This window comes from Taudactylus pleione, unplaced genomic scaffold (genome assembly GCF_031769625.1).
Source record: "Taudactylus pleione unplaced genomic scaffold, aTauple2 ptg000244l, whole genome shotgun sequence".
Lineage (NCBI taxonomy): Eukaryota > Metazoa > Chordata > Amphibia > Anura > Myobatrachidae > Taudactylus > Taudactylus pleione.
The window spans coordinates 11,304,492-11,331,041 of record NW_028284646.1 but is presented as its reverse complement, the minus strand read 5'-3'; the positions used below and the strand labels follow the sequence as shown (position 1 = coordinate 11,331,041).

General features: G+C 42.9%; 1 protein-coding gene across 1 annotated transcript in view; it reads right to left on the bottom strand.

Annotated features, from left to right (window-relative positions):
* The window catches only part of EPHB3 (EPH receptor B3), a 44,232-nt gene extending 21,628 nt beyond the window's left edge, over positions 1 to 22,604 (bottom strand). Inside the window, exon 1 of the mRNA XM_088479700.1 lies at positions 22,122 to 22,604. Within this exon, the coding sequence (XP_088335826.1) occupies positions 22,122 to 22,215 (94 nt within the window). The 5' untranslated portion in view covers positions 22,216 to 22,604. The remainder of the gene's footprint in view (positions 1 to 22,121) is intronic.
* Between the last annotated feature and the right edge of the window lie 3,946 nt (positions 22,605 to 26,550).

Genomic DNA, 26,550 nt, shown 5'->3' with positions numbered 1-26,550 from the left:
TGTCTACTGGAAGGAAGATCCTCTCTGATGCCGTATCTAAGATCAGCCCCAGAAACATGAGCTTCTGAGACGGATTGAGATTTGATTTCTTGAAGCTTATTATCCAACCGTGTTGGATTAGAGTCTGATATGTCAGTAAGGCATGACTTGTAAGAAGAGATACCGACTGCGCCTTGAGTAACAGGTCGTCCAATTAAGGGATTATGTTCACTCCCGATGACCGAAGGAGAGCAATCATGACTGACATGAGTTTGGTGAAGATGCGGGAAGCTGAGGATAACCCGAACGGCAATGCCCGAAACTGATAATGATCCTTCAATATGGCGAAACGCAGAAAGGCCTGGTGTGGTTCCCAAATGGGAACGTGGAGATAAGCATCCTTGATATCCATGGATAATAGGAACTCTCCTGGTTCCAAGCTCGCATAACGGACTGCAGAGACTCAATTTTGAACCGATACATCTTCAGATACAGGTTCAATGACTTGAGGTTCAAGATGGGCCTGACCGATCCATCCGGTTTGGGTACTACAAACAGGTTTGAGTAAAACCCCATACCTAGTTGATGTTCTGGAACTGGGACTAGCACAGATGACACTACTAGAGACTGGATAGCCTCCTGTAGAACCCTGGCCTTGTCTGCATGTATGGGCAGACTTGTAGTGAAGAACCGAGGTGGAGGGGGGACCTCGTACTCTATTCGGTACACCAGGGAAATTAGTCTGCGGATCCACGGCTCTGGAGATGTCGGTTTCCAAACTTGTTGAAATCTTTGCAGGCGGCCTCCCACTGTAGGTGGTCCCAGGTGGGATGGAAGACCGTCATGCCACCTGTTTTTCAGCTGGCTTAGGCTCCTGTCTACGTGCAACCGAGTGTGGGCGACCTCTACCTCTGCCGCCTCTTGCTTGGAAGGGAGCACCTCTGGCTCTACCACGAAAGGAATGTGGCGCACGAAAGGAATGAAAGGAAGGTCCAGTATAAGATCGTCTGGGAGCCGGTGCAGTAGACGAGAGGAAGGAAGACTTACCCCCCGTGGCCTGGGATATCCATTTGTCTAATTCCGGGCCAAACAGCATGTCGCCATTGAATGGTAAACCCTCCACCGCACGCTTGGATTCTGCGTCCACATGCCAGGCGCGCAACCAAAGGGCTCTGCGGCCGGAAATAGCAGAAGCAGATATGCGAGCACTAATCTGACCGATATCTTTTGACGCTTCTCCCAGGAAAACTGCAGACTCGCGGATGTGTTCAGCTAGTAAGCGTAACTCTGCTCTAGAAGTACCAGAGTCCAAACCTGTAATCAACTGGTCAGCCCAGCAAACCACCGCTTTGTTAACCCCAGCAGTAACAAGGGTGGGCCTAAGTTGAGCACCCGCTGCGGTATAAATAGATCTTAGCGTTGTCTCCAATTTACGATCCGAAGGATCTTTTAGCACTGTAGCTCCCGGTACTGGGAGTGCTGTTTTTTTTAGAAAGACGGGAGACGGATGCATCTACTGGAGGGGGTGTTTCCCACTTCTCCATCATGGATGATGGAAAAGGGTAGCTAGAAGGAAACCGGCGTGGAATTTGGAACCGTTTATCCGGTTGCTGCCACTGAGAGCTGCTGTTGAAGATGCAGTGAGAACGTAAAAACCGCCAAACTCTTTGGTTGTTCATGAAATAATTCACACTCCTGGGATGCAGGAATAATATCCTCAGGTAAGTTAAGGATTTTTCTGACCGCCAAAATTAAAGATTCCACCCTGGGAGAGGTGGACTCTAACTCTAGAGGGGTATCGTCCTGTAATGCTTCCTCCAATTCCCTTTCCTCAGTATCCTCTGTAGCGAGGTTTTCCTCGTCAGACTCTTCTGACTGGAGAATAGCCAATAAAGGACGCTTTTGTGTCGGTACTTGTAAGGAAGTGGAGTGAGCGGACACAGCTGTACCCATTACCTGTACCATGGTGTCTAGAAACTTGGTTAGCCCAGCAACCCAGGGAGGCTGAGACTTGCGTGCCTCAGCTAACTCAGACGTTAAGTCCGTCATTACTCCTACCATGTCAGCGGCCCATGTAGGCGCAGGTGAGGCAGTATTAGCCACAGGTGGATCAATTGCTATACAAGCATCACATAACGTGGACCCAGCCGCATGCAGCTTGGATAGTTTGTTGTTACACCTAGAACAACAAACATCTTTTGAGACGCCTTTGTTCTGTTTGACATGGATACACACAGTCACCACACACAGAGGGACAGAGTATATACAGAAGTAAAGAAAAACAGAAGGCTGGCTTGGGACACAGAGGAGGAGCACACCCCACTCCCTTCCCACAGATCAGATTCCCTGCACCCCCAGTGTATTATGCACAGCCTCTGCTTAACTTGTAGCTGCTGTAGCCAGTAATGGGGAGCCAAAGAATCCAGCCTTCAGTTCTGCTGCACCTCCTGTATAAAGGAGAGATGCAGGCAGTTAAGAGTTAATAAACGGCAGCCACGCTGTTATCTACAGCCGCTTGCCGAATATAGAGAGCGCCCGTGTTAATTAGGCCCCGCCCCCTTCTTCATGCCCTAAGGGTCCAATTTGGCTGCTATGTCCATCACCCCCTCCCCTCCGCGCTACCCGCGTGTATAAGCGGGGAGAGGGGAGAAGCAGGGAGCAGCGTGCAGCGCTGTGTATTTCTAACACAGCGCAGGGCAGCGCTGACATCGGGACCTTGTAGCGCTGTCTAGCAGCGCTATGCACACAGCCACACAGCGCAGCCTGCTGTGTCAGCGCGGGGCAGGAGCCGGGGGATGCGCAGCTTGTTACTCACTGCGTGTCCCCGGAGAGGCTTCTCTCGGCAGTCAGCAGAGTCTTCTCTTCTTGTTGTGAAGACCTGCTGTGGCGGTAAGGAGCGGTCAGGAGCTCTTGTAATGAGCCCTGTGCACTCCTTCCTGGTGTTTGCTAAAACACCAGGGCGCCAGGTACCCGGACCCCACCTTTTAGATAGGTGGCGAAGGGTACCTATAGGTGTGTAAAAGATGTCTTAAAATAAAATTAAATAAAATAAATGTATTTGCTGGAGCACAGCATGTAGTGACCAGCTCCTAGAGGCACATTTTCTAAACTGAGGGCTGATGGGGCATAGAGGGGGAGGAGCTTCACACTTCTAAATTATTTAAAGTGCCGGCTCCAGTTATCCACGCCTCTATACCCCAGCGTAAGCACCTCCAGTGTCCCCTAGTGGATGAAAGAGAAATATATACACATACATACATACATACACACACAAACTGGTGTCAATAGGTGCAAGTTGGTTTCATGAAACTTGCAGACTTCGCATGGATGTGCATACCCGAGAATTCTCCAATCTAGTTAAAAATGCCTATTCGCGGTACTCGCAGCGGGGGTTTACGAATTGTCAGCCAAATGCGATGTGGGTGAAGTGCATGAAGAATTGAGGTGACCATCCTGGACCCCAAAAACTGACCATTTCCTTTGCAGAATCATACAGAAGGCTGTTAGTGGAAATAAGAAAAGTACTGGAAGTATTTAAATGGTGTTAAATGGACGATTTTTGCATTTTAAAAGTAAATTTTTTAAAAATAAGTACTCTAATTAAATTTGGGGTGCATAAAGAAACAAAAGTTGATTTTGGGGTAATTTGAGGCCTTTTTTTTTAACCCCCAAAAATGACATGTAATTATTGGACTATGTAATCTAATTGGAAACTTACAAATTGCCTAATTAGTCATTAGGGGGTTCCAAGGGGTTCTGCATGGTGTCCCGTAATTTTTACCTTAAAATAAAGATCTTCCATACCAACTCTCACCCTCAGGGAGGTGCGAATGGAAAAATGTGAGTTAATCTGACTGGTTCAATGTGAGCTGCCAGGTGGATTGCAAAATTTATTTGAAGATAACAGCAACTCACACCCAATTAGATTGACTCCATTATATATATATATATATATAATGTGAGTGTGTATACGTGTTTAGCCTCAGATGTGAAATATGTCACAAGACAGGAAAGCTGACCATAGCAATGCAAATTTGACCCTAGTATGTAGGTTCAAAAATAGGACCATCTAATCAGACCAATGACATTTTCCTTAACCACTTAACAAATGGAGTGTTTTCAAACCTTCGTAATCAGAGCAAAGTTTAGGCTTTGGAGAAGAATTGGTTTCACTGGGAATAACTTTTTAAGTCTATCTAACAAAATTTGTATTGATTTTGTTTTTCTTTCCTCAGAACAGATATAGCTGTATTGTTGTAGTATATTGGAATAAAAAATTATTTTGCTGGCTAAATATAGGAAAACCATAGCCAAACAAAAAAATAACAAAAAGTACTTTTAGGCCAGGGGTGGAGAACCTTTTTTCTGCCAAGGGCCATTCGGATATTTATAAAATCATTTGCACACTTGTCTTTTCAGGACCTTTCTAGTTGTGATGGCACTACAAGTCCCAGCTCATCACAGCTGGACAGGCACTCAGTGATTTAGTTGCACATACTGTAGGAATGTTCACTGACTGGAGCACAAAGCTCTATACACTCCACTGCTCCTGACTAATGTTGCATACACACACAAAGATTTTCTGTCCAACCATCCAACTAGTTGATTGGTTGGAATGAAAATCTGGTAACGTATGGGAGTAAATGATGATCAGCAATTTGCTCCTGAATGCCAGAAAACAGATGATAATGGTCGTCAGACAAGTTGGTTAAATGTTTGATCTAAACAATTTGTTCAAACAGTTTTTGTCCATTTTCTTGCATTTGGGAGCAAATTGCTGATTGCCATTTGCTTTCATAAGTTACCAGATTTTCACTCCAACCAATCAACTAGTTGGATGGTTGGACAGAAAATCTTTTACTGTATACCCAAGCCTAACAATCTACCCGGGAGCTGGAGCAGCCGACAGCTTCCTGTTTGCATTCCACAGTGGAACGCAAATCCAGGAAGCACAACAGCTGGCACATAGTATTTGGCCTGGCCCGGCAGGCAGTGTCAGCCGGCCTAAGAGGTCCACTGACTGAGGGAGAATAGCCACAGCTGGCCGGGCCTGGCAAAATGATGTTGATGGCCGTATACGGCCCGTGGGCCGGAGTCTCCCATCCCTGTTTTAGGCAATCAGTGCAACATGAGAAATATACCTTTAAACTTAAAATAGCTAGTTCTCCCAGATATAGGAATATCAACTACTATCATTTATTTATATAGTTTCAACATTTTAAGAAGTGCCTGTCCCTGTTTCAATGGAACATGTAGCCTAAACTCTAGGAATTGAAGGCATGATTTAGAACTCTGTGTGGCTCAAGCATTCTTCAGATTAAATAATTTTAGGGAGCTAGAAACAAATATTTTAGTGGAGCATGTGGACAGAACATGGGGTTTCCAATCCATGGCCAGTATTCAATTTGAGGCGAAAAGTCGTTTCCGCGTGTTTTTGGCGGAAACTTTGCGCCGATGACATCATTTTCGCCTGTTTTGAGTTTACTCCGTATTCAGTTTGATAGACTTTCCGCCTAGGTGGAAAGTCAATGTAATAGCCGGAAAAGTTTCGCCTATGAATGGGAGGCGGAAAAAAGTGAAGAATTGGGGTTTTGGGGTGCAACATTGCGGGAACCCCCGTGCAGCCTTCAGACAGTCCCCCAAAGGTAAACTGGCAATTTTTTAAAAAAACATTTAACACCCCAAAAAATAACTGAATTTGGGGGGGGTGTAAAAAAAATGTTGGGGGACAGTTAAAAACTAGCGAACTTGACTCTGGGGGGTCCCCAAGTATGCCCCAAGTGTTTTTTTGATTGCAGGTGCTTGCGGCAGGTGGACTTTTCCCGATTTTTTTCAACTTAACTTTAGCAACTTTTAAATACGCTACCTCCATTTTCAAGTACCCCAAATTTGTTGGGATAAGTTATTTTCTGTAAAAAATACTCCTGAATACTATCCTGCATCACGTATAGAAAAATGCTATTTTTCAAGTTTCGCCGGGTCCCGTTTTTGCGTACTTCCATATTGAATACGGGGTAAAGCGGGCACGGCCGCGATATTTTTCCGCCTACAAAAGACGAGATGTAGGCGAAAAGTCTAGGAGGCGGAAGTGTATCGCCGATCCGCTCTAATTGAATACGGTTCCATATCTCACCACAAACTCAATGGATCACTATAGTTATCTAATATTACCTAACATGCCAGGTAACAGAACAGAAATGAGTAAGGGAGAGCTGAATCTACTCTTCCCACATGTGATATGGCTGTTCCTAGGCTGAGGGGGTGTTCTGGTAATATCCAAAATAAATCACCGGGTTCCTATGGCAACCCCAATCAGGAAATGGTATCTCTGCACAGACATTAGTGGAGTCATACTGAATGTATAAAACGATTGGATGCCTGAGACCCGGATAAAACAGTTCACATGCACAACTCTGAATCTGAAGCATTATTAAGAGGGGGACATTCAGACTCATTTACCCCTAGGGGTTCAGGAAGTGGTTAAAGAATAATATGCCTAATGTGTTTTCATTAGTTTTCCTGATTCATCAGTGTCTACTGTAGGATTAAGTCCTCTTTCAATTAGATAGCATTTCCTAACTTTACACCCCAGCACTTACCTGTCCCCCCTCCCCCAAAAACCTCTCTCCTCTGAAGGATAATCCCCTACTGTAATCAGCATTTTGTGGGGACTGGGCAAATTAGATCATTAGCTGTCAGGTTTACTACAATGAGGAACTGTACATAGCAATACAGAATTCCATTGCTTATTCATACCAACATTTCTACAGAATTTGCAAGAGGAAACATAAACAATAAGATAGGATTGGAAAATTGCTGCATCAACCAGGAAAATACGCCATTGGCGACCATTAACATATCTATGTTCTGCCCATGTTTGCATAGGTTTCCTCTGGGTAATCCGGTCTCCTTCCACAGTCCAAAAACATACCGACAGGTTAATCAACTTCTTATGAAATTGACCTTGCTGTATGAATGTTTGCATGTGGTAGGGAAATGACACTGTAAGCTCTACTGGGGCAGGGACCAATGTGGATGAATAAATTACCTGTACAAAACTGCACAATATTTTATAAAATTGCCTGGACCAATTCCAAGCTACTCATGAACAATTGCACAAGATATATTGTCATGTAATGATAGATCATTCTGAACGTAGTACCTGTATATGGATTACCAAATCAGGGCAGCAGGCGTGACATAAAAAAATAAAAATTTATATAATATAATATATATATATATATATATTATAATATATATACACACACACACACACACACACACACACACACATATATATATGTTCTTCTATAAGTGGGTGGTGATTGGAGAGTGTTGGAGGACCACAACCGGCCTTGGCTACCGCCGGAAAGAGCTGCTGTATCAGAACAGTTTTGTACACGGATTATTTATTAGCATTACATTACACATGCGCTGCCAAAGTACAATGATAGGATTTACAAAGAGTTTGGTACAAAACAGAAAGCAGCGGGGGAAGGGAGGGACAGAGAAAGTTCTCATCTTTTACTTCTGGTATTGTGGGAGAATTTGTTGCCAAAATGTAACACTTGTAAAAAAAAAAAAAAAAATTTGGATATCGGATACAAGCCGAAAACTGTATCCTCCACACTTTCACTATATCTGTAAATATCAGTTGGTGTTCACAAACCCATGTGTGACAGAGAAGTGTGTATAGTCTGAGGCTGCTCCCTTGGATCTTCTATAGAATTGTACTGTGCTGCTGACAGAACACGTTTAGCATTAGAACGCAGTAACACTATAGCCTTATGAGAGACATCTGTCCTATCCACATTCGGTATGCAAGACATGAGCCACACTATGAGTACTGTATAGGCAGAGTTATATACAAATCATACAGGTACATGCACATTTTTCCCCCAGAACTTTTTCTTTCTACAACATAAGGTTTCACTGTAATTTCCAACTCTGGCTACGATTCAAGGTGGACACATTTTTCTCATTAAAATAGAGAAGAAAAAAAAAGAAAAAAGAAAAAGAAAGGCCTGGATTTGGTGCAGATTGCTGTGTAAAACAGGGAAAGCTAATCCTAACACAACCCCCTCCATCAGACAGTCCCAGGGGAAACCCCCCTCCCTACAGGACAGCTCAGCTCAGAAAAGGGCCCCTGTCGAGGGGGAGGTGTGAGCACATGTACAAGCATTTTTAGGCCTTTTCTTTTTTTTAAATGTATAACTTTTTGCTATGTCTAAATGGATCCAGTGGGTTAAATTTAGCGGCACAGAATGTTAGGCACAGGTATGAGCGGTCATTTAGGGCCCCGATGTATGGGACTTTTTTCAATTATATTTATGTCAATGAATTTTAAAGTGTAAAAACATCAACTTGATCAGATATAAAAATAGTATAGTCCGCAAACTGAAATCTTAACCCTACCACACTAAACCTGATGGCTTTAGAGATGTTCCACCGCAGAAAACTCTGCCAAGAATCAGCCTGGCAAACTCTGCACAAACTAATGGTGGGTACACACGGTAACGTTCAAAGATATAGTGTTCATATTCTTAATTTTTATGCAGTGGACGACCAACGATGCACGTTCCCGCATGAACGATACCTAGGATTGTCCGTACATACAGCCCAACTTGAACGATATGGTCAACTTTGCCATTTCAGAGATGTGGCAGGATGACTTCACTGAAAGATATCTTTCAAGTAATTGGTGGTAACACATTTAAGATTTACATAAACTCTTCAACACAGAACAGGGTATAAAAGTGTTAAGTGTGTGCACCTTTATGTATTTTATATTCAGCCCCCCAGCAATTTCTCTCCCCTACACATTTTGCAGTTACATTACATTGGTCATTATAAAATCTGCACGGAGTTGCTATAGTAACAATCTGGGAATTGTGCCAAGTTGAACTTTGATATTTGTTGTATCATATTGTTGTTACATTATTCTGGGATAAGTGCCAGAACAAAGAATGACAGGCCGAAGATCTGATGTCATCTAGTAGTAATGTGACGAGTAAATCAAAAATCTTTGCAGACATATGCAAAAAATAAAATAAAAGTTGTTAATCTATGAGCAGCATCAAGCACTAAGGGTCCCATTTATAGTTCAAGTTTGATGAAAGTCCAATTCTGAGCCGCAAAAATGCGCACATGCAGAGAGGTCATCGCAATTTGCACATTCAAACAAAAGATACTTACAGTAGGGGTGTAGCCTACTTTGAGAAGACAGGGGGGGGGTCATTTATTAATCTGGGCGAGATATTAGCACACATGATCGCATGGAACCCTCTCCAGGCTAGTTTTGCGACATGTAGCCCGTAGGGTAAAGTGGCTTATGCTATCTGCAGATGGCGTAAGCTGCGGGGATAGGGTTCCAGAATGGCACTACCCCCACAAGAGGGGCAACCGGCACCAGGCCAATGTATTTATATTATACTATAATGGGGCATACTGGCAATTGTAGATCTACAGGGGCTGACATTTTGCAGGCCCTACTCCCGCTATTTCACCACACACTGATAACTCCAAGGTCAGCACAGTACGAAATGAGGACTCCATGCTGTGGGTCTCCATATAAAGATGTGACCAGCCCAGTATAGCCAGACTTTGTCACTTTTACAGGGGGACCCCATGTTCTTTGTCATCTACGCATTAGCGGTAACCAGTCACACATTAAGCATTACTTAACTTAAAAAGGCAGTCATAACCAATTACATGCTGATGACTGACGTAGCTTTACTCTGACTGCATACAGACCTAAAGCGACAACATAACTGCACACTTTCAGGATACATGCCATGCAACGTTAGCCCTATAGGCCATCATTTTGTGCCCAAACTTGTGTGTGTATGCTGCATACTCTAACTTCCCCCATATAGCCTCAGTCAACCTGTTTTTTTCTGCGGCCGCAGCTCCCATCTAAGATGACGGGATTTTTTGCAATTGTTTGTGCTGCTTGACGTGAATGCCACGTGCACCCATTATTTCTGCTGGTGCTCTCGTAAATTGGCAAGCAAAAATCCGCCCAAAGTCGTGCCTATTAGTTTGCACAGTTTTAGCAACGATACGCCCGGTGCATTGGGGCACGACATCGACGATAAGCAATGCTGGTCTGTAGCTCTTGTGCCCAGCACCACAAACAATTGAACAGTTCCCATCACTTTAGACAAAAAAAAACAAAAAAAAACTATTTACATTTTCCTCTATGTCTATCCACCTATCAAGGCCCATATTCAATTTGAAGCATTAAGTCCGTATCCGCGTTAAGTTACCGCCGATGACGTCATTATCGTCTGTTTTGTTTTGGTTTTACCCCGTATTCAATTTGAAAGACTTTCCGCTCAATGTAATAGGCGGTAAAGTATCACCTATGAATGGGAGGCGGAAAAAAGTGCAGAATTGGAGTTTCGGGGTGCAACGTTGCGGGAACCCCCGTGCAGCTTTCAGACAGTCCCCCAAAGGTAATTGTCAAAAAAACTTAAGGACACCCCAAAAATGTACTTTGAAAAAGGGGGCAAAAAAAAATTAAATTGGGGGGTACAAACTTAAAAACTAGCGAACTTGACTCTGGGGGAGTCCCCAAGTGTTTTTTTTGAGTGCTTGTGTTTGCGGCAGGTGGATTTTTTTAACTTCACTTTTTCAACTTTAAATATGCTGACCCCCATTTTCAAGTACCCCAAATTTGCTGGGATAACTTATTTTCTGGAAAAAATATTCCTAAATACTATTCTGTATCAGGTATAGAAAAACACTATTTAGCATGTCAGAGCATCATTTGGGGGGTATCAGGCTGATTTCCCCAAAACCGACAGTACTTTCCGCTTGTTAAAGTATCGCCGGGTCCCGTTTTCGTGTACTTTCAAATTGAATACGGGGTAAAGCGTGCACGCGCGCGATATTTTTCCGCCTGCAAAACAGGCGAAGTCGGCATTAAGTCCGGGCCGCGTTAACTTAACGCGGCTCGGCTCAAATTGAATACGGCTGCAAATGTGAAAAATCATGGTGAGATATTGCTTAAAAAAACAAAAACAAAAAACTCAGACATATCCAGAAAATGTAATTCGTAATTAAATAAAACTCTGCAACAGGCATCCACTGACACAAGTAAACATAAAAATGGGTAACTACTATACGAGAGCTATGCTTTGTTCTGTCAAGGTGGTGCAATGTGTAAATAAAAAACATTTTCTTAAGTACTTTTTAATTATACAGAAACCACTGTAACTTACCACTACAATACACTTATTTATTACCAGCTATTTATAGAGCACACACATTCTGCAGAACTTTACAGGGACTATTTGGTCATTCACATCAGTCCTTGTCCCAGTGGAGCCTACAATCTATATTCACTACCACATACTCATACACACTGCAAGGATCATCTTTTCCTCAATATGCCAATTAACCTATCAGTATATATTTGGAGTGTGGGAGAAAATCGTACAGGGAGGAAACCCCTGCACGCACGCAGAAAATATACAAACTCCACACAGTTAAGGCCGTGGCGGGAATCGAACCCAAGACCTCAGTGTTGCAAGGCAGCAATGCTAACCATTACACGCTCCATGCTGCTTTAATTTTAACTGTGGCTTCAAATAAACTGCTGCATAGCTCAAGTCAGTGAATAAATCTTGTCAGATAGACAGAGGGAGATATAAAACAGCTGGTTTGCCAACTGTAACTCACCAGCGCCACTTTGTTTCAAAAGTCCCCAAGAACACTTTGACCACAGACAAGAAACCGGCAGCTGTTTTCAGATCTCCCCCTACCTGCCTGACAATCATTCATTCACTGACTTCTGCAAGGCAGTGGGAAGGCTGAAACACTGGTTCAAGTGGCACAGCCTTGGTGAGTTATAGTAATTCTCACTTAACTACTAAGTGACCAGTCTATTTTACAGCACTTTGGATAGGGGACAGACTCAAAAATATAGAGGTTTACAGTGAGACGCTGTAACTAGTACCTCATTCACATCGCAAAATTAACCCGCGATATTGCCGGGTTGACCTAGTTCGAGGTGCAGTGTGAACGAGTTACCAAAAAAAAAAAAAAACACCTGGCATTTCAACCCTACAATCGAGCAGGGTTCAACACGGGAACAAGCCGGGTTGAAGTGCAGTGTGAACGGGCCCTACCCAGGTTTTCCAACCCGGGACTCAGCAAACACCACTGATTGGATGTTCCTGGGTCTCACTTGATGATGTCAGCAGCCAGACGCACAGGCAGTACACTGCAGACAACAGCAGAGGCAGTATTCTGGCAGCCTGGATGGGGTTAATACTATGACTATCATTACAGTGATGGCTAATTGGAGTGATGAATAAGTGAACTCTACACTATGCTGTCAGAAGCTGCATCATGCTCTCACTGGCTGAATCAAATAGCAGTAAAAGCACAAACACTCAAGAACTCAGGGCTACACAGTGGTATTCCATCAGCCATGATTCCTGCAAGTCCCCAGCCCTCCCTTTTGTGACCTTATCTTTAGGAACCTTAAAAAGTACATTTTTAATGACATGCATAGGGTTTTACAGGGCTAACCAGGGTTCAGTGTGACGGGGTCCAACCTGGGAATAACCCAGGTCAAATGTGCAGTGTGAAAGGGGGTCGCAGCGGGTTGGATAAGTGTTCTAAATCCCGGGTCAGAGACGGGTTTTCGATGTGGGTGAGGGTTATATCCAAGTTCCAATGAAAAGTATGACAGTGTACAACTACAGGGAACCTACAGTAGTAATAACTAACAAAGTGTACTTTATTACCATTATAGGAAAATATTTATTGTGCAGTAGACAAAATATTGAAAGCAAATTCTTCTCAAATAATTTAACAATCTGCCAGTCGATCAAGAAAAAGTTGAGAAACCCATGACAGACTAGAGATACTTACATTAATCAAACATCGGGGTTCACTGAAAACTAGTTAAGTGCCGTCACTTCCAAGGATATTATATACAATATATATATATTTTTTTAATCTGCTATTCTCGAGTGCCGCCTGTCTGTAGAGATAGATATATCCACACACACATATATACATTCATGCAATTATGTAAATAAATGTGCTTGAGCCATGTGTCTGCCGCATACTCAGTAGAAAGCTGTAGGAATACCCTGTCCTCTTTTGCATATCGCAGCTCTCACTTACTGCCTGCAAGATACAGCCTGCACTGAACCCCCCCCCCCCACCCCCCTCCCACAGGAGGAAAAAGATCCTGAACCAGATTCACCTACGCCAGAGAAGGTCCTGAACCCAATTGCCCTCTATATAGCTGGAGAAGGTGGTGACCCAGCATGTACCTCAGAGTCCCCGATGTCTGTGAGGGGCTGACAGCAAGCAGGGTCTTATATGGGACAGGCAGCGCATGATCCGGTGTATGACAATGCAATGCGTCGTTACATGCTGCATGTAACAGTACCGAATCATCCTATCTGCCATGCAGAAGAGCAGATAGGGCATACACACTATACGACGTGTACGATATACCGTTCCAAATCGTAGTATATTGTACAATACATATAGTGTGTACCCAGCAACCATCCTCAAAGACCCCCATCTTAATTCCAGCACAGCAGCGGGGCAGGAGACTGCAGCATATTCCAGGAGGAGGAATAAGAGAAGGAGCTACAGAAAATAGTCTGCAACTGCCAGGTATGAGGGATTAGAGGGAGGAGCTAGGGAGAGATAGGCAGCCTACAACTACCAGGTATGAGCGATTAGAGGGAGGAGCTAGGGATAGGCAGCCTACAACTACCAGGTATGAAGAGTAAAGCTGGGTACACATCATGGGTACGCACTAGACCAGTGGTGTCCAACCTTAATTGGGGTGGGAGCTACTTGAGAAAGTCTTGAAGAGACGTCTTGAAGAACCATATGTTATTATTGAAATCTAAAATCTTGCCAATAACCAAATTTTTCATAGATAAATCACTATTAATAAATGCATCATTGTTTTTCTATGAAAAATTTAATTAGTTTTTAGTTTTCAAAAATAAAATGTGGAGAGCTGTCAGCGGGGAGCAGGGGGGATGCTGGATGGTTTGTGCAGGCAGGACAGTGGCAGTGTTCACTCTAGCTAGAGAGGGCACTTCCGTGGGGAGTGGAATTCGGCAGGACTTGGGCGGAGATTGATCGAGGAGAAGCTGCAGATTGTGATTTGTTGGGGAGACGCTAAGGAACGCTATAGCACTTTTGCAATGAGGGAGAGGGAGAGAATTCTACACAAAGTGAAACCAAACTGACAAAAAGTTAATTAGCAAAATCACTAAATTTTCAAGGTAAATTTTGTCTAAAAAACATCAGTGTTTCCTATACTGGTGAAGAGGGTATGCGGTCAGGAAGCAGACTGTTGAAATGCCGACCTCTGGCTTCCCGACAGGGAACTAATGATAGGCGTCGAAATCCTGACGCCTAGCATCCCTACGCTGGGAGCCCAGCATACAGAACGAAGGTAAGCCGGGTGACAGGTGCAGACAGCCCGCGGGGCAGGGTTAGGTTAGGGGCTCCAGGGGGGGGGGGGGGGGGGACTTAGGGTTAGGCACCCTCAACCGGGAGGCTTAGGCTAAGGGAAGGGGAGGTTAAGGTTAGGCACCCCCAGGAGGGTTAGGTTTAGGCTGTGGGACGGGCGTTAGGTCTAGGCACTGACGGGGGGAGTGTTAAGGTGCCCACACACATACCGATGTGTTCCCGATCAGCCGATGTACACGATTTCCCCATGAACTCTCCCCGGGGGCTCCCTGGCAGTCCTGCACACGATTTGGTATGAAAAAGCTGCCAATGTGACACACCCTCTATCGTGCCTCCTAACTACTCCAGTGCATCCTGACTCAAGATTGTCAGATCTGCCCTACAGCATGGCAGATCTGAAGATGCGATGTGCGACCTGCGGGGACGCGCATTGCATCGTGATCGTGAGTGTTGACTCACGATTTTGGCCATATATTACACGATCTGTCGTTCCAATGTGTCGGAATTGGCCAGATCGGGTAAAATATCGCTATGTGTGTGGGCAGCTTTAAGCACTAGGGGGGGGGGGTTACTTAGTTTACTTACCTGTCGGAATCTTCACTGCTGCTGGTCTTCCAGCGTCTGGAGTTGAGCCGTCGGACATAGGTCCGGCTGTCATTTATACCGATCCCGGTGAAGACATATGTGGCAACACTAGTATTTCTGTAAATGCTAATCCTGAAGGTAGCTACTATTGGAAACAAATGCATGTGAATTGCATTATTTCAAGAGGAAGTTTAAAAGGTTTGTTACGACTGATCATAATAATATAATTTTTTGAAGACATACTTTAGTATATTTACTACTAAAATAATTTTATAATAATAACACACACACACACACACACACACACACACACACACACACACATTAATATATATATATACATATATACACACACACACACATTACATATATATATATATATATATATATATATATATATATATATATATATGGGATGTGCAGGCTCGGATTTTATTGGCTATCGCCTATCATGTGTTTTGGATAGCCAATATAATAAATCCGAGCTTGCGGTAAAGTGGCGATAAGTACAGAGTAAATCCGAGCCTTCACATCCCTAATAATAAATATATATATATATATATATATATATATATATATATATATATTTATTTATTAACTGTGTGACTTACGTTCATGCAACATTAGACAATGAAAATGCACGTCCCTTTCCGTCACACTGAAAGTCACACTCTATGCAAAAACTCCCCAATTGTTCTGGTGACTAAGAGCAAGTGCACAAAAATAGTTAGATTAATATATTATTAATGCATTGGGTCTGCTTAAACCGCACAGGGAAACTCATAGCCCAGCCCGGTATAATTTCACAGAAGTTTAATGTTAGGTTACCTCGGAAGGATTTTGGATTTTGTCTCGTTCCGTCACAAGAACATTGTAATTATTTTTTGCAACAAAAACTAACTTTTTTAACTTTTATTTTACTAGAATCAACTTTAAGCTTTAACTAATTTATGATAAAAAAAAGTAAGTTTAAGATTCATTATCCAACCTTATTCATGGAATGGGACTTCATTTTAAATGTATCCAAATGTCCCATTCCATCACATGGAATGGCCCATACACATATTATATATGTTCCCGCTAGGCTGTTTTGGCAGAATGCGGCCCCCTGCCCGATTTTAAAGGGGAAAAATGCGCCCTGTCTTTTTAGCCGCGCCCGAAAAAACGATGACCGATCACCGCCGGGTGGATAGATGGCATCTATTCACCGTGGGAGGGGGGGGGGGGGGAGGGTGGAGAGCTTAGGGGAAGCCCATCAACTCTGGTCGGCCATGACCCCTCTTCGGTAGCGTGCGTAGTCAGCGTCATTGCAGGTCCGACGAGCAACATAAGTTAGCGAGGGCCATGCTGCCAAATGTAGCATGACCTCCACTGTCGCTTCCGGCATCAGCAAGAGTGTACGCACTTGCCGATGCGGGTGCCGTCGCTAATGAGGTTGGTACACACTAGACAGTCTAGTACAGGGGTGGGCAATAAGCTGCCCTCCAGCTGTTGAACTACACATCCCAGCATGCCACCAACAGTTTAAGCATGGACAAATATCAAAACTGTTGCAGGGCCTACTGGGATGTGTAGTTCTACAATATCTGGGGGGCCACTTATTGCCCACCCCTAAGTGTGTGTAAAAAATATATAGCGGCACTCAGAGATTTAAAAAAAAACAAAAAAACACAAGACTAGCGTCTAATCCGTGGTCAACGTTTCAATGTGGATTCATTTTCATCATGTATCCACATTGAAACGTTGACCACGGATTAGATGCTTGTTGTCTTGTGTTTTTTTGTTAAACCTCTGAGTGCCGCAACACAATTTATTATTATGGATACCTGTCTGTAGAGGTAGCAGTGGTGCTGGCAACAGGGTCAAGTACTATCTATTTATACAGCGAGTGCTGACCTTACATGCAACCACCCGGCTGAAAACACGTTATCTGAAGACAACGGGCCAGGCGGATGAGGACTGAGGGTAAAGGTAAGTGGGTGATAAACAGAGGGTGGAGCAAAACGAAAGCACCGATTACAACTGGTATTATACACGTACATATACGCGCGAGCACACACACGCTTTGTATATACAGTGTAAGTAGGTCTGAGCACATAGTGTAAATAATAAAAACAAGTCACATGATGAGGTGCAAAGGAAAGAAAAAAAAATCAATCCTCACATGAATTCAAACATGTAAACAAATACATTTGACAATAAACTCCTCCTATGACTATAGTGGCTTCACTCCATATTTAAGAAAACAGATTATTCACAAATTCCAATGAGGTAAACCTCAAACTGCCCAAACCAGAAGGGAGGAAAAAAAGGGTGTGTGAAGCACACAAAACTTCATGGCCCTGATGCAGCAAAATACACATGAGCTAGTACTAGTCACCCCAAACTCAAATGCACAGTGAGTCTAGACATATACAATGGGTTTCACGTTTCAAGATACATTCAGCATTGATCTTGTCTACACAGGAAATAGAAGAGTTAATGAAGACTTATGAAAAATCCATATTGTTGGGACAAATCGTGAATCTGGAGTGTTATCCGTGTGCTTATTTTGCCACTCAGATGTGCAGGACAGGAACACACATTTATCATTAAAGGTTACCAATAGAAAGAAAAGTAACACAACTCTGTCACCCAACCAAACCTCATAACTTTTTACCTGTAATTTATATAGAACATACATATTAAGCAGGACTTTATATTGAATATTTAATCTTACATACAAGTCCCTTCCACAATGGAGCTAACAATTTATATTCTATACTATACAGAAAGGGTCCTGGTTGCAATCAAATCTATGACCCTAGAGATAAATGCTTAGGATACAGAGTCTCCCTCAAGAATAAAACAGCTCATAAGTAAAAACTTATAAAAGATGGCCTCTATTTCACATGAACATTCTCTGCTTTACCTGCTGGAAACAGAAAAAAATTCCAAAAACAACCTCCAGAATACGCCAAAAATACATATGCAGCCAACATAGAATGATGAAAGCCTGTCTCACACACACACACACTACAACAGTAAAGTACCACATATCCCGTATATATTTTAGACTAAACCAACACAAAAACAGCCAGCGTCTGCCAAAACATCAAAAGAATGGGCAAAACCCTCCTCTAACAGAAACTACAAACCAACACCACAGGAATGCGAAAACATCCCAAGGCACATGTAGCTCAGGAACATTACCAAATGAGTCAACACCCCAACACACTACAAACCAACAGCCAACACCACCACCATCTGTGTGAGAAAGCACCAGAAGTGTCACACGTACACAATAAAAGGTCCACGGGGACATAATAAAATAAAGGGATCTGGGTGGTGTAAAAATCCACAACACGCCGACGCTGCTGCGATCCCTTCCACTTTCTCACTCGCCCACAAACTGAGGTGTAACCAGAGCCACCACACAGGACTTGTCAGGGTTAATCTACATCAACATACCCAGAATATGTACAAAGACATTCCTAAACCTAGTATATTTATGTGCACATTGAAAGATGAGATATTATCCGTTCGCTGTTATGAGGGGTTTTCACCCAGGTGTCTGAACGTATAATTACACAGTACCAGCACGTATTACCCAACAGCAGACATCTCAGAGAACAATCCAGTCATATTGGAGCGAAATGCACAACTGATATGTAGCAACCACATTACAGCTTTGCTCAAACAAAGGTAAATATCCAATACTACGATCTAATATTCTGCAGGACGTGTGCACTGTTTGCATAAAGCGATTGCATAAATCCAAACTAATTCTTACTTTGTCTTGGCTTTTGCAGTTATCATGTACTTATCACCAAAGCACAATGAAAGCAGTCATTAAGTGACTGAACATATGCTCAGTCTATCAATAAGAAACAAAAAAGCCCAGACAGAAAACATCACAATAAAGTGCACAGCATTGCAGCACCTCCGAAAACACATTCACAACAAGACATACTAGTCATATATGTGTTATGGTATAATCTAGGGCATGTGGTGTACAAAGTGGACATCCAACACTACTATAAATTCACTGGGAATTACTCTACACAATGGGGGCAATTCAATTGTTCAGCCAGCGGCTATTTAATTGTTGCTCCCTCCGTCTGAACGCGATAGCCGCCGGCGCTTCTGCTCACACCATCAGGAGGGTGCGAGCAAAAATGTGCGAGAAACCAGTTGCCAGGGCGCCCTAACCAGGGTTCAGCCATTTCACACGGCTAGGCCCAGTCTAATAAGGCATGAAAAGGGCGATAATTAATGAGAACCCAGAACAATTGAATTGCAAAACTGGGCACTCAGTTATTACCACCCAGGCAACAATTGAATCGCCACCACTGAGTTGTGAGGCACAAAGTGTCTCTTGCCTAAATAATGCTACGAGTTCCTATAAAACAATAGGCTGCATTCAAATAATCAGCCCACAAACATACCTACCTCCATTGTGTGCAAGAGACAGATACACTAAAAGTTGTGAAAAAAGTGATATAGGTATAATTAAAAGGTAATTTAAGTAGGTTAAAGCTATCCACATGGGTCTTCAACTAATATACATTTGGTTTAATGCTGTCAGGTCCCTAAAAAAGTTGTATGTAGTACATCTATATAAAACAAAAAGTTGCAACTAAAATGGTTATAGAAAAATCAATGCAGACAGCAATATAAATTCTAAACAAAAGCCTTTCCCAAAAGGAATAATATTATGAATTAATTGTACTTTTATTTAGAAAAATATAACTTGCTCCCTGCAATATTTTTTCCCACCAACTCATCACTTCCAGTTAATGCTAACAGATTTGCAAGAGACTTGGAGAATTCACTTTCCTCTTTGGTCGGTGAAGTCATGATTACGCACTTTACCTGAGCAAATCAACGTGTAAGAGATTAATGAGTCACAATCCAGACAGAGAAGACATTTTAAAACGTGGATCGCTTTAGGAAATTAAAAAAACTTACCTATGTATCAAAGCTGGGAGAGAGATAAAATTGTGAGAGATAAAGTACTAACCAATCAGCTTCCAATTTACATATTGCAGACTGTGTTTAAAAAAATTATAGTTAGGAGCTGACCGATTGGAGATTTATTTGTTACAATTTTATCTCTGCAAGCTTTGATACATAGGCCCACAAGAACAGTATAGAAGAAAAAAAATTACAACCACAGAATATACCCCAACCCTATTAAAAAAACAACAAAAACAACCTAATAAAACATATACATTTGGGGGTTAAATACACTGGGCATTGTCCTAATTATACATTCTACAAATACAATCCAAATGTAAAACTTTAAGCCGTCACACAGCCTCTATATTTTCAGTACACCAGGATTTATTAAAACCAATTCCGCATTATAGTGGAAATTTGAAACTAACCACCGCCAGCTATTGCTCACCCTTTCCTGAATTATGGATGAGGGGCGCCAAGAGATGGACTCCCAAAATTCAGGTAAGGGGTCATCAATTGTGTGTAGTATTAAGTGTAAAAATGGGCCTGAATCAGTGTTTCCAATGATCACCATGTTCAGGAATGTTGCTCTTTCCACCAAGGTAACCTCTACTAAAAACACAAGTAATGGCCACATGTCATACACATTTAACATACAGTTTCTATAGCCTATGTTTCTGGATTTTTAACATAAAAAACAAATGATATAAGGGCTTAGTGTTCTCACTTCAGACAAAGACACTTAGTACATAAATGATTATTTAGTTACAGGTAAAAAATACTGCAAACAAAATAAAGGAATTGAGAGATGCTTATTTGTTCATTCTATAATGTTAAGTCAAAACACAAACAACCCAATTAAAGCAAGTTCTGCAAACACAGCAAATGGTCGCTAATTTACTTAGGAAATGTGATTTAAGTTAGCTTTCCTAGAGGTGTCCAAATTGTAAATAGTCACCAATTGTTTCCTTAACCACACCCTGTTCTCATCAGATATCCAAAAGGATAAAGCCCAGAAAGATTGGAGATAGGAAAGGCCTTTGCCAGAAAAGCAATAAATCAGTGTTAGTAAAACACACAAAAGGTAGAATAGCCTGAAGGAATCAAACTTTACAGTGCTGCAGATAACACTTATCAATCATTTAAAAAGGACTCATTCAACAAGTACCTGGCAATGCATAATTCTGTTACAATAAGCTCGTGTACAATGAGCCCGTTGTTCAAACATATCCAGGAGTAAAACGACATAACTAGGAAAGCTGAATGAGCACTCACTATCTTATTGGGAGAAAAGTCACTTACAGCAAGCCTGTGTGTCTCGCACAGACTATGCACCTGGCTTAACCCATCATCATCTGTACTCCTGTCCATAGACATCGAATGACAAATCAGTGGTTAAAATTGTACCGTGATCATAAAGGCAATATGGTAAGACAATATCCAACTATTAACTTACAGCAACAATGTTATCTTTAAATAAGGTGCCAAAACATGTAGGTAACACAGGCTCAACCAGCCATAAATCGTGAGCCTGACTGCAAAATATAATGCAGGTTTTTAATGAAATCAGAGTATGAGAACACAGTGACTGTGAGCAATGGCAGTAAGTGCTGGCACAGACCTATGCACAGGTATGTCTGGCTGCTCTCCTCTCAGGGACAGGAGAGAGGTGATACGGCCCCGACCCTGTGGTCCCCTGTATCGAGGGGAGGGGGTTCTAAGTGAGGCCTGCACAGCGCAAATTATAGGGGAGAAACCACCGAAACTAGGTTGGAACAACCTGTGGCTCTCCGGCTGCGATGGGTGCTACAGGCATGCTGGGACTTGCAGTTCTCCTGCAGCTGGACATTAGAGCTGGGGCGCCAGCAGTAGGCAGCAGCCACAGGTGTCAGTATAGCAGCGCCCCCCCCCCCTCCCCCCTCCCGGTGTAATATCAGGCTGCTCCCCGGTACCCGGGCACCTCCGAATGCTACACACAGCGGCGGCGTCTCCTGTGCGGGACAGAACACCGGGAGCACCGAGTATTACACCCCCCCTACTCCTCTCCCCTCCCGGGTCAGCGGGTGCCGGCGCCGTGTGTCCCACATTAGGGACGCGGAGCACGTACCGAGCAGCACACGGACACCCCGACCCAGTGCACGGAGCCTGCTCACCTTCCAGTCCTCTCACACCCGCCAGGAGCAGCAGCAGCATCGCCAGCACCACCGCCAGCATCTCCGGGTGACCCGTGGGCACAACACCCAGCATTCCAGTAGGAGCAGCAGCACACCCGGGTTACCCGGAACACTGAGCACCCGCTCTCGCGTGTCCGTTTGCACCAGCCCCGGTGTATCTTGATAACTGTTACCCTCCAGCTACGGCTCCAACGGGTATATCCGAGTTGTGTAGCACAGTTCGATGTCTCCGCCCGGCTGTGCCCAGCGGGTGTAGTCGAGTTTCTTTGTTCCTCCTCCCAGCGGGTGTATCGGGCAGACTATAGCTCCCCTGGGGTATACTCGTGTCACTTTGTCGTCCCCGCGGGTGTTTCCAGTCTCTCGGGCCCCCCCGCGGGTGTACTCGGGTCACTCCCGACCTCACACTGACGAATCCCGCACTGCAGCCGCAGCTCAGTCTGGGGGAAGGGGCGCGTCAATCACGGCTCAAACCCCGCCCACATGCCCGCTCAGCAGCAGCAGCAGACCCTCTCCTATTGCTGCCAGTGCGCTACAGGCGGAGGATTCTCCCAGCAGTGCGCGGGACACGTGGGGGCAGAGCAGCGGGGGCGGGGCCTGGTAAAAAAAAGATGAATTGAGTTGGGCGGACTGTGATGTTCCGTAACTCCGCCCCTGTTTTCTATTGGTTGCTCTCTCTGTTGCCATAGTAATAGGATGGTAGTTGTCAATCACGGCAGATATTCGATGAGGCTGGCGACCTCTTGTGGCGAAGGGAGTTTACGGCAGCAAAAGAAAATTGAGGAAGAAATAATGAGGGAGTGCAGGAAATAGGAAGGAATTATGCGAAGTAGGGGCATCATTACAGACGATCTATCATCGGTCTAATCTCAGATCAATGCTCTCATTTGCCTACAACAAGGTACATACACACTTGGCGATATTACTGAGCGATTGCTCGATTACGACATCGTATTCGTGCAATCGCTCAGTAATCGTGCACAAATCGTAAACTATAATGTCGGAAACGACCAGCGATGCACACTCCTGGCCATGTTCAGGAATGATGGAGGGTGCCTACAGTGAACGACTTATCGTTCAGTGTAGGCACTACAGGGGATCAGGAAGTACTGTACGATTACAATGTCATAATCGTACTGTCTTTCCATAATCGTACTGTCTTCGGGTGTGTACGCCCCCGAAGGCTACTATGCTGCAGTAAGGGCTTTGTTTAGTTTGTGCAAGTTTTTGTGCAGTTACATTAGAGTTACGTTCCAAAAACATACTGCATATTAAGGGGTCTATTCAGCAATAGTGACGATGTTGCCCAAAATATTATGGGGCAACATTGTCACAATTTTTTATCAATTATAAATATTTATGGCTGCTATTCAGCATTATTTTGAGCAGGGACAGCGGTTGCAGTAACACGCTGTCCCTGCGATGTTACAGAAGGCATTGTTATCGGTTTCCGAAAACAATTCCTTCTGTTACTGCTACTGCACATGCTCAGTCTCTGTCCCTGCTTTGATATGACCGCGGAGAGGTAAGTGCACCTCCAGCCTGTCCAAAGTGATTGACATGTGTATACAGGCTCTATGTATATTTATGTGCTTTTATATTTAACATTTATATATAAATGTTAAATATAATAGCACATAAACATACATGTATACAGGCTAATATAAAGCCTGTATACACATGTCAATCAATCTGGGCAGGTTTAACATGCTCTAGAGTGTGGGCGGTCACAGCAGAGCAGGGATGGAGACCGGGCAGAGTTACAGGATGCTGCAGGGATTTAAGGGAAAATTTCCCTCTGTCCCTGCAGTTTTTTGGGAATTTAATGTAATTTCTTCAACAAATGCCATTCAAAGATTGCTTTTTGCTTTGCTGAATAACAAAAAGTGTTAAACCACTGTAGAGTGCAATAGCTGATCTCTACAGTGCGGTACTCTATGAGATGGGAATTAATGGAGAAGATAAATGCGTTATTTCTTCCATTATCCCATTGCTGAATGGGAATTTACATAATAAATGCAGAAATGATGATTTCCGCATTTTTTACGTAAAACAAATCATTGCTGAATAGACCCCTAAACCATGTATAGCAAAAGACAAACTAGTCAGAAAGCAAATAGAAAAACATGCTCCATTCCCGCTGGCTGCAGCATGGCAAGCTTAACATTTTGTCATGATCTATGAAACATTTCTTGGTGATGTTCTTCTTATTTAGTTAAGGAAATAAATCAATAGCAGAATTGAAGTATTCACTTTTAGCGAAAATATATAATATAATGGATCTGTAGACTAAACTTGAGGTTCCCAAACTCGGTCCTCAGGGCACCCTAATGGTCCAGTTTTTAAGGATATCCATGGTTGAGCATAGATGGGTAAATCAAAAGACAGAGGTACTAATTAAGTCACCTGTACCAAAGCATGGTTAATCTTAAAAGATGGACTGTTAGGGTGCCTTGAGGACCGAGCTTGGGAACCTCTGGCCTAAACGCAATGGAAGCTGGCATGTTTTTAGGCTATAGTAATATTCATGGAAATGTAGCTAATCAACCCACTCGGAACAAGAGACCAGTTGCAGTTCTGTATTAAAATGCAATTATTTTGTATTTTGATCACTCTTTATATAAAACCTCAGTAATAAGAATAGATTATGAAAGCCTAATAAGATATGCTTGAAAAAGAGCTATCGACTGAGCAGTTAGTTCATACTTAAAATTGCTTTAAAAGAAAGGACTTTCCCTGGAAATTAGTGACTGTTGGCCACCACGCTCTCTATTGTTCCTGGTGACTGATAGTCTATATTCATACACATATTGCATAAACTAAAAAAACTATTCTGTCTCTAAACTATATAGGCTTGTACATCTAGTTCTTCCAGTGAGGTCCAATAGAACTTCCCTCTCAGAACAATCATAGAAGCAATTACATCATTTGCAGTTCATTTCTTTCTTTCTTTTTTCAAGTTAACATTTTTTCATTGAGTCGCATCATAGCACAACATAAATAAAAGTAGACAGATAAATAAGAACATTCCCATATAAAATGGTTCTGATGTGTATCATGCTTTGCAGACTTGATGGCAGCCATCTCCAAGTATGTGTAAATATACTAGATAAATATAACAAAACAAAAACACAAACCAGGATCCAAATAATCAAAGCATAAAGGAAATCTGCAAAGGCAGACACCCATTTCTAGAAATTACTGAAGGTAAGATAGAGAAAGAAGAGGTCTCACCCAATAAGTAATGCGACAAGTAATGAATTATCCCAGTTGTAAGTGTAAATCAAATTGTTATGTGTCAGTAAATAATACAAAAAAATAGTAAAACGATGGCATTTCACGCAATATACAACAGGAGCATGGTTTAAGATCACTTGTTTATAGTGTGTCTATAAATCCTCTAGGCCAGGACTACTTAACTAGTTTCAGTAAGTATCCCTTTACCCAAGATTCAAGTCAGGTAAGGTGCAATCTGAACACCAAAATAAAAATAAAAGTTGTCCAGTTAATTATTCACAAACTTTGCACAAATATTTACATCTAGTTTTCTTATTAGTATTATTTTAATAGTTAATGGGAAAACTGTCACCTTTGGATTTTCCTTTCCCTTGGTGTGCTAGCCATGATTCACTTCCTGACATGTTCTCACACATGACTGGCTGCATCTAAAACCCATTTTGCTCTTCAAATACACAACAGGAATCTGCAGAACATTTTAAATGCTGCCAATGCCTAATTGTCGGATTTGTGGTATTTAAAACACAAATACTGCAAAGAGAAAGTTATTGTGGTATTTAAAATACACATTTCTCTACAATCAGAACACAAAGTTGCTTTTAAAATAGAGACCAAACATGCTAACTAATAGCCTGAACATTTTTGCCACGTACCCTTCTGCCCTTTTCACTATAACTTCATCTTCAGTTTCATGGGTCCTGGCCCAGTCTACCTGCCTCGTTGCCCGTTAGGCAGTGCCAGATTAACGTCCACATGGGCCTGGAGCTGAAATGCATGAAGGGCCTATTGTGTGCCGCTGTTGGGGGTGTGACAAGTGCCGCAGCAGTGTGACTGGTGATGTGGGGTCATGACCAATGTGGTGTAGGTGTGGTTTACATAGTGGTGTGGCCTGTGCTGTGGGTGTGTTTAATTTCATGGAAGGTATTGCTGGCGCCTAACTTCAAACTAAGCGGCTACTGTTATTTATATATATATATATATATATATATATACATACACACACAGACATGCATTGAGCGCAGCGCTGCACTATTAAGACTTTTTGCACTAGAGTGTGTCCAGAGTCTATAGCGCATGCGCAGGTCACCAAGAAAATGGCCACGGCGGCCATTTCCCCTGTCCTGCGTATGCGCAAAATGGGAAAATGGCCACGGCAGCCTTTTTCCAGGCATTT